This window comes from Euphorbia lathyris, chromosome 3 (assembly GCF_963576675.1).
Source record: "Euphorbia lathyris chromosome 3, ddEupLath1.1, whole genome shotgun sequence".
Taxonomy (NCBI): Eukaryota; Viridiplantae; Streptophyta; class Magnoliopsida; order Malpighiales; family Euphorbiaceae; genus Euphorbia; species Euphorbia lathyris.
Window position 1 is genome coordinate 12,597,156 of NC_088912.1, and position 9,557 is coordinate 12,606,712.

The 9,557-nt window shown below is 38.2% G+C and overlaps 1 protein-coding gene across 1 annotated transcript; it reads left to right on the plus strand.

Moving 5' to 3' along the window:
• The first annotated feature begins 3,520 nt into the window (after window positions 1-3,520).
• Window positions 3,521-9,191, plus strand: LOC136222530 (calcium uniporter protein 2, mitochondrial-like). The gene is made up of 4 exons (XM_066010301.1): window positions 3,521-3,587; window positions 3,708-3,973; window positions 7,099-7,770; window positions 8,851-9,191. The coding sequence occupies exons 1-4, from the start codon at window positions 3,521-3,523 to the stop codon at window positions 8,905-8,907; spliced, it is 1,062 nt and encodes a 353-aa protein (XP_065866373.1). The 3' UTR covers window positions 8,908-9,191.
• Window positions 9,192-9,557: the final 366 nt, after the last annotated feature.

A 9,557-nucleotide genomic window follows, 5' to 3' on the forward strand; every position in this document is an offset into this window, starting at 1 on the left:
GGAGTAGGATTGGGTTTCGGATTCCTAGTTGGATTAGGATCATGGGCTCCTAGTTGGATTGGGATTGGGATCATGGGTTCCTAGTGGGATTAGGATCATGGGTTCCTAGTGGGATTATGTTAGATTGGGTATTATAAATACCCCATTATGTAACCTAATCATTGTAATCTAATTTTTCGCCTCCTAATAATACTATTCTCTTTCTGCCCGTGGACTAGCCAACACAACGTTGGTGAACCACGTAAATCTGTGTTTTTCGATTGCTTGTTTATTTATCTTTCATTAATTCCGCACAACAAACTGCTATCAGAGATTTCGGTTTCCGATCGGGGTTTTGTTTTCTAGAGAGAAAGATGTCTGCGATGAACGTGAAAATCGAAAAGTTTACTGGGAGAAATAGTTTCAATCTATGGGAGATCAAGATGCGGGCTTTGTTAAAACAACAAGGTCTGTGGACGCCGTTGAAGAAGGCAACGGGAGAAGTCACTGCTGAGATGACGATTCTGGAAGAAAAGGCACATTCAACAATTATGTTGTGCCTCGCAGATGACGTCATCACTGAGGTCTCAAACGAAGAGACTGCTGCCGGTCTGTGGATGAAGTTAGAGAGCTTATACATGACGAAATCTCTAACGAACAAACTTCTTCTGAAACAACGTCTGTTTGGCCTGCGAATGTAGGAAGGTACGCAACTTAGGGATCATTTAGATCAATTGAACACATTATTATTAGAATTACGTAATATTGATGTGAAAATTGAAGATGAAGATGCTGCTTTGATTCTGTTGGTGTCTTTACCGCTTTCATATGAGAATTTTGTTCAATCATTTATTGTTGGTAAAGATTCTGTGACTCTGGAAGAAGTTAGGTCATCTCTTCATAGCAGAGAGTTGCGCTATAAGGCGAGCAATACATGTGCAGATAATCATGCCTCTGGACTATTTGCCAGTGGCTGTAAGGGAAAGGGAAACGGTGGAAAGAAGAAGTCTAAGAAGCCGTTCTCAAAGGGTCCCAAGCCAGATGACACCTGTAATTACTGCAAGGAGAAAGGACATTGGAAAACTGACTGTCCAAAGAAGAAGAAGAAATCAGAAAATCAACCAGATTCTGCTGCTGTAGCAGATGGCGACAGCAACTCTGAAAATGATATTGCTCTAGTTGCTGATGGACACACTCATCACTCTGATGTGTGGGTTCTTGATTCTGGAGCATCTTATCATATTTTTCCAAGGAGAGAGTGGTTTTCAACTTATAAGCAGGTAGATGGAGGTAGAATTTCAATGGCTAATAGTCATGTCTGCAAAGCAGTTGGAATAGGCTCGATCAAGTTGAGGACACATGATGGTAAGTTCTGCACGTTGAACGAAGTCAGGCATGTTCCATTGATGATGAAGAATCTAATATCTATGAGTCTGTTAGACAGCAGGGGTCTCAGCTGGTCAGGAAAAGATGGAGTTCTACATGTCTATAAAGGTTCTGATGTGATTCTGAAATGTGTGAAGCATGGTTCTTTGTATTTCTTGCAAGGTTCCACTGTTACAGGTTCAGCTAATGCTGCATCGTCAGAGATTGACTAGGAGGATATGACAAAGATATGGCATATGAGACTTGGTCATATGGACGAAAGAGGGATGCAGATTCTATCAAAGGATGATCTTCTTGATGGTCATAAGGTCATGAGTCTGGAGCTTTGTGAACACTGTGTCTTTGGGAAACTACATCGCAGCAAGTTTCCCAAAGCTATTCACATAACAAAAGACACACTTGATTACATCCACTCTGATTATTGGGGTCCATCTCGAGTTGAGTCTTTGGGAGGTCACAGATATTTTATGTCTCTGATTGATGATTATTTAAGAATGACTTGGGTCATCATGATGAAGCATAAAAGTGAAGCTTTCAAGAATTTCAAGCAGTGGAAAGCATTGGTGGAAAACCAAACAGGAAAGAAGATAAAGAGGCTGCAAAATGATAATGGTCTGGAATTCTGTTTGTCTGAGTTTGATCAGTTCTGTAAGGATGAAGGGATTGCTCGGCATCACACAGTCAGGAATACATCGCAACAGAATGGTGTAGCTGAACGAATGAACCAGACATTACTAGAGAGGGTGAGGTGCATGCTCTCGTACGTTGGGTTAGAAAGAAGATTCTGGGCTGAAGCGGTGAACACATTCATGTTATTTGATTAACCGCGGACCACACACTGGCATACAACTCAAGACGCCTATAGAAATGTGGTCAGGAAAGGTGGCTGATTACTCAAATTTGAAAGCTTTTGGGTGCACAGTTTACTATCATGTTAACGAGGGTAAGCTAGAGCTAAGAGCCAAGAAGGAAGTGTTCGTAGGCTATGGAGATGGAGTTAAAGGCTTCAGGATCTGGTCTCCATCAAAGAAAAGGGTCATTTTGAGCAGAAATGTAGTCTTTGACGAAAAATCTGTGCTTAGACCCATTGTGAAGCCTACAACTGCAACAGAAATTGATAGCATTGATAAACAGGTGGAGTTTCAGGTCATACAGAGTGAGAGTGGCTTGAAGGAACAAGAGTTAGAAGCAGAAATAGAGCTACCAGAATCTACACCATCAGTTTCTCAACCATCTGAAGCTACACATCGTAGCTTAGCTCAAGATCGACCAAGGAGGGTTGGAGTTAGGCCACCTAAGAGGTATGAGGACATGGTGGGCTATGCACTATAGGTTGCTGAAGAGGTGGACACTCGTGAACCATCAACTTACCAGGAAGCTATTTCAGGTGCCGATTTTGAGAAATGGCTTTGCTGTTATGGGAGATGAGATGGAGTCCCTTCATAAGAATCAAACATGGGATTTAGTCATACCACCTCCAGGGAGAAAGATTATTACTTGCAAGTGGGTTCTCAAGATGAAGGAAGGGATATCACCTGCAGAGGGAGTCAAGTATAAGGCTAGAGTTGTTGCTAGATGTTTCAATCAAAGAGATGAAGTGGATTATAATGAAATATTCTCACCAGTAGTCAGACACACCTCTATTAGAGTGTTGCTAGCTATAGTTGCACATCAGGATTTGGAGCTTGAGCAACTTGATGTAAAGACAGCCTTTCTGCATGGAGATTTGGAGGAAGAGATCTACATGACCCAACCAGTTGGTTTCCAGATTCCTGGAAAGGAGAATTATGTTTGCAAGTTAAAGAAGTCCTTGTATGGACTTAAGCAGTCTCCCAGGCAGTGGTATAAGAGGTTTGACAGCTACATGATGCAGCTGGGCTACACCAGGAGCCCATATGACTGTTGTGTCTATTACAATAAACTGGAAGATGAGTCTTTTATCTATCTGGTGTTGTATGTAGATGACATGTTGATAGCTGCAAGGAAGAAGTATGACATTCAGAAGTTGAAGGGTCTTCTCAGCGCAGAATTCGAGATGAAGGATTTGGGTGCAGCTCGGAAAATTCTGGGAATAGAAATTTACAGCGACAGAAGCAAAAGGAAACTTTTTCTGTCACAAAAGGGCTATATTCAGAAGATCTTGTGAAGATTCGGCATGTCTAACGCAAATCCCATAGATATTCCTAGTGCTGCAAGTGCACATCTGACTGATTTTGCTACAGGTTGCTTTGCTCTAGGTTTGGGGAGGCTTAACAAATCTTTGCTCGGGAAATTGGCATGGGGGATCATTCAATCAGACTGATTTTGCTACAGGTTGCTTCGCTCTAGGTTTCTAATTGCAGGAATTCCACGAGAGATGGTAACGAATTACTCGGTTTGGATTTCCATTAAAAGTGCTTTTTGCATCCTGACATCCGATTGCTTCTGGTGGATTGGAAGGCGTTCACAACCGAACTTCTGGAATAGTGCATGGATCAATCTGACTATTGCAACATGGGTTGGTATTCCGCTGAAGGAGCTTAAGCGATGTCTTGACAAGGTAGATGATTACATGCTCAATACTGGTTGGGAAAATCTACCCAATATGCCTCGCGACGTTGCTGATTGCGTAAGGCAGATCAGACGAGGACATGAGACAATAGACACCTGCATTTGGACCCCCTCGGTGATAGGTACCTTTACCACAAAGCTGTTTTATGAATGGCTTAGTCCACCTAGTAGCGTTCCGCCTTGGTGCAAATTTATTTAGAGAAAACAGATCCCGCCGTCCAGGTCGTTAACATGTTGGAGGGCTCTTCGCGGTGATCTTCCTACCCATAACATGCTCCGTATGAGAGGTATGAACATTGTCTCTCGGTGTTTTCTTTGTACGGCTGCCACTGAATCAATTGATCACATCCTTGTCACTTGTCGTTTTGCGGCTGAAATTTGGAGAGGAATTAGCTCCTTCTTTGGTCGACAGATCATGGCTACCAATCTTGTCGATCTGATTCAATGTGCCTCCACACAGCGGTTCAGCTCACAAGTAATGGTCCTTTGGTCCGCAGCCATTGTTAGCGCAATTAGGATCCTTTGGACGGCCAGAAACAAGCTCTGCTTTGAAGACCAACAACCTAGCATTTTCAGGTGTTTGCGAAAGCTTTGGCAATCTATTCGGGAAGTCGCGAGCTTCAGATTTGGCTCTGGCGGGAACTCAATGGTTGAAAAACAGCTGCTGGGTGAGCTTGGTATTGGGATTAGCTTTCGACATTCTCCTCGGATTATCCAGGTCTGCTGGCAACCTCCGCCTTCGATCCCACCTTCCCCTATGTCGATGAGCTTACAGCTGCGGTATACGCGATCAAGATGGCAATATCGCGAGGATGGACCCAAATATGGCTTGAGAGTGACTCAACATACGTGGTTGGGATTATACGTGGTCGCACTAAGAGTGTCCCTTGGTCTCTTCAGCCGGATTGGTATTACTGCCTGCAACATCTCAGCTCGTCTGCTTTGGTTGATTCACACATTTACAGGGAAGGAAATAAGATTGCTGACTCACTAGCTAATTACGGTAGAACAACTGATGCTCCTATTTTGTGGGATGAGCTCCCTAGTTTCTGACTTTCTGATTTCTTTTGGAACCTTACGGGACGGCACAATTACTGTTTCGCTTAGGCAGCTTCATTTGTATTCTTTATTTATTATTTTTTTGTTTCTCTTTAATAAATTTGGCGCTGGCTTCGGGGGTTCTTCAGGGGGTTCCGACCTAGTTGGGATGTCCTGAGTTCTCCTCTGTTAGTCCGCCTATCCTTATTCAAAAATAAACTAGTCACGGACAACGGTACCAAAAACTTGATAGGCTTAAATTGTATATGTCAATTAAGAGCAAGTTGATCGTATCATATCAAGTAGTAAAAGTTCTGAAGAAAAGTGTGGATCCCCAAGAGACTAGTACATAATGCCATATTCATATTTGAATTCTATATTATATTAGGATTAATTTAAATGTATTATGAAACCCAGGTGGATGTCGTCGTATTTACTGTCATTGATGTAGAGATTGACTAAACTAGATTCCATCAGGATTGAATAATGGAAGGATAAGACAATGAATATAGCAGGAGAAAAACGACGAGAAAGAAAAAGTTGCGGAAGTGAAATATAGGAAGTTAAGTTTATGAAAGGCAGTTGCAAAAAACATTCTTACCTAAAAAATATAAGCACTCTTATGGAGAAGAGACAAACAACATATATATATATATATATATATATATATATAACAAATTTAGTTGTTAATATTTAATAAAAGAAATTAAACTATATTAATAACACCTTACAAATCTTTTTAAAAATCTTTTAACATAATTAATATTTAGAATGTACAATCTAATTTTTTCGTGGGATTTTTTTTTTTGAAAAAGGTACAATCTAATATTTAAATAATTGTAAATCAAGGTTTTTCTTATGGTCAGGTTCTTTTATTATATAAGAATAAAATAGATTCGGATTTAAACCGTTACGAAGTAAATTTCTATTAATATATTATTTTGGAGGGCAAATTTCAATCTTATATTAAAAAAATTAAGTTTGCTTATCCTTTTTTTATTCCATGTATATCCGAGGAAGGTGGTATCTGGTAACGATATCTTTGTCTTTTGCTCACCTAAAGCTTATGGTCAGTTGTGCCTGTGTATGAGAACCAGGGATGTCAACACTTAACTACTACCCATAGGTATGGTCAATCTCAAACTCTTACCCGTTTATTTTTTAATTATCCGTAATCGTCACATTTTCCTAATCGGTAACTTTTTTGCATCTCATACCCGTCACATTTAATTCGGGATACCCTTACCCGTTAATCAATAAATAAAACAAAAAATATTACAAATTCAACAAAGTATAAATTTAATAATCATCCAGCTAAAAGTTGAACAAATTGAACCTTAATCAATAAGAATAAATTATGTTTAATGATATCGTTCAATGGTTAAAAAACAAAAAGTTGGGGTTTGAATCTCACATCTTACATCTAAAAATCAATGATATTTTTTAATATATAAAAGATTTATAACGGATACCCTATGGGTATTCTCATATATGTCTCATACTAGTTTCATACACTTTTATATAGGATACGAATAGTCCTATTATAATCAGAACCTACAAACCCTATGAATATAACTACGCGTGAAGTACACCGCCCAATCAGATACTACTATATGATGGTAACTTTCTATTTCAAGGTTTGATTCATAATATGGATGGTAAGGGTACAGTACTTGCGAATAGTGTAAATCTTAAACCCTTATCCGTTTATTTTTTAATTACTTGTACCCGTCCTTTTACCTAGGGTATCCTTATCAGTTAATAATCAATAAATAAAACAAAAAATATTACAAATTTAACAAATTATAAATTTAATAAATTATCCATCTAAAAAGAGGGTGAGCCTTGACGCAACCGTAAAACGTTGTTGTCGTGTGACTGAAGGTCACGGGTAATGCACAAGACCCCTCTCCGGACCCTCGCTTAGCGGGGACGCATAATGCACCGGGCATCTAAAAATTTATAAAAACCTTAATCAATAAAAATAAATCACTCAATGGTTAAAGAACAAAAGGACGATGTTGAAATATAACGTCATAACTGGTCTGATTCTTCTCACCTGGCCCTAAAAAAAATAAAAACATTTATCTTGAAATTGAAAATGAAAGATTCTCTGCTGTATTTCATATTTCTACCTTATAAAAGACAGTCTCAGCCTCCGTCTTTCTCCATCAGCTCATCCAAAAAAACGTTTCTGGCTGTCAAACTCAGCCCTCTGCTTCTTCTTCTTCATCATTGGCGCTTTGTAAATTGTTCTCGAAGCGTCTCTCAGGAAGTTACACGGCAGTGTCTCTTCAACATTCTCCAATCTCTTCCCCTCCCTCATTACAACCCACGGTACCCCCAAATGCAGCCAAATCAAACTTCCACAAAGAGTATCTCAACTCGCCGGAATCCACAGAGAGAGGATTTTTCCGTCGTTTCCTTCACCGGAGATCAATTAACCAGCTGCCTAAGTTCCTTTCCATGCCTGTCGGGGAGAAGCTGAAGGAGAGACTCAAAAGCATCACTGGAGATGGAATCCGGTTCGATGGACTAGTTCTTTCGACTCCGGCGAAGGAATCAGAGGCTATAGATCTAAATCATTTCAGAATATCGGTTGAAGAAGCCAGGAAAATCTTGAGGCTGTCTCAGATGGAGAAGCTGAAATTGAAGCTTAGGCAAATTCCTGAAAGCTCAATTCAATATCACGAGTTCATTCAGATCTGTGTTGAGGAGTGTGGAAACGAAATTGAAGGTGTTGAGTTTGCTAAGACGTTGGATCAGTGTGGAAATGTGATCGTTCTTGGGAGTATTGTGTTCCTTCGCCCGGAGCAGGTATAACTGGTTATTGTTTTGTTTCAATTTTTAATTTAGATGTTCTTAATTTTAACGGTGATATCAACCGGATTTTGTGATTCAATTAATCATATGAGTGCTGGTTCGGCCGGAGAAAGGCGGAAGAAGAAAATAAGTAGTCATGTATAATAGGTTCAACTTAGACATTCAATATTCGCCAAACAGAGCATAGTAGTTTGGATTCTGCACAGATATCTATTTTAGAACCAGAAACTTAATGACAAATTTTTGGAAACTGACACATGCACAAGTGGATTTTTTTGGATATAGATAAAATTTATTTTTTAAAACTAGATCAAAATAATATGTACTAATATTAGGAACTAGGCTTAATGCATCTTCACCATTAGGGATAAGGTATCAAAATAGGCTTAAGGTTTTTACAAAATTATAAATTTAGGCTCCATGTACAAAATAACACCAAGATATACTTAACGTTTAAAAAAATGTACCAATTTAGATATTGATAGCAAAACGTGACCCGTTATTCATATTATTCAGTTAAGATCTTTCAATTGTATATGGAGAGAGAAGCCAGAACTTAATGGATTAATATGAATGGCATGTCACATTTCGTTATCGAGCCTAAATTAATACTCTCTTTTAAACATTAAACCTGCATTAGTATTATTTTGTACGTGAAGCCTAAATTGATACTTCCATAAAAACTTTAAGTCTAGTTTAATACATTTTCCCTGGACTAATAGATTACTTAAAATAAGTTAACATTCAATTTTTCTGAGACTAAAAATATATTAAACTTAGAAACTAACATGTTTCAACAGAAAAGAGCCATCAATTATTAGAAACCATGTTAATTTGACCATAAAATGACAACATAAAAAACTAAATTATGTTTGAAATATTTCACTCCAAATGAAATGTGTCTCTAATGACATGTTGTAGTTAATCCTTATCTCATGTCCAATAAAAGGGCTGCAAGTGGCTTTCATGCAATCCTCTTAGGTGCACTTGACTCCCTCCTAACAAACAAACAAATATAAAATTATGCTGTTCTGATTAACCCCATTAAAACATTTTATTTTCTATGTTTGACAGGTGGCTAAATCAATTCAGAACATAATTACCCAATCAATAGTATATCCTGATGACTGAAAAAGAGAGCAATTGAAAGAAATGGAGCTGCAAAAGGCCATGATTGACAAAAAGGCTCGAGCCCAGGTTCGAGCAGAGCTATATTGTGGAAACTTATGGAAATTCATAATTTTGATCTTCGTAAATATAATGAACTCCGAAAATCTTTTTATCCGGACGAGGACTAAAACTTTCATTACTCCCATTTTTATAAGCCTAGAAACGGAGTGTGAGCCCATTGATGGACATAATAATAATGTATCAAGTAATGAAAATATTAGAAAGACAAAAAAAAATTGGTTATAGTTTACAAGTACATACACATGTGGATGACAAGTTTTTCCATTTTAGTTGAAGGTTTTAGTCCACTTGGTGTGGTAGCAAGATGTAAATGAATGCATGTTATGTAACATTAAAGAATAATAAATGAATACATATTATGTACATGTAATTATTAGGATGCGTTTATGAGTTCCTTTTTTAATAGCATTCTGTAACCATTAATGTTAAGCCCAAAATATACCTAAAATATCATCGATAATTACATCAATATTGCTACGAATTTATGCTATTTATAACTGTTTGGAAAACTTTTACTCTCGAATATGTTTCTTTCTGGTAAGGTATGTAAATATTTGGTAAAATCCAAATAGGAACGAAAAGAGCTCAAA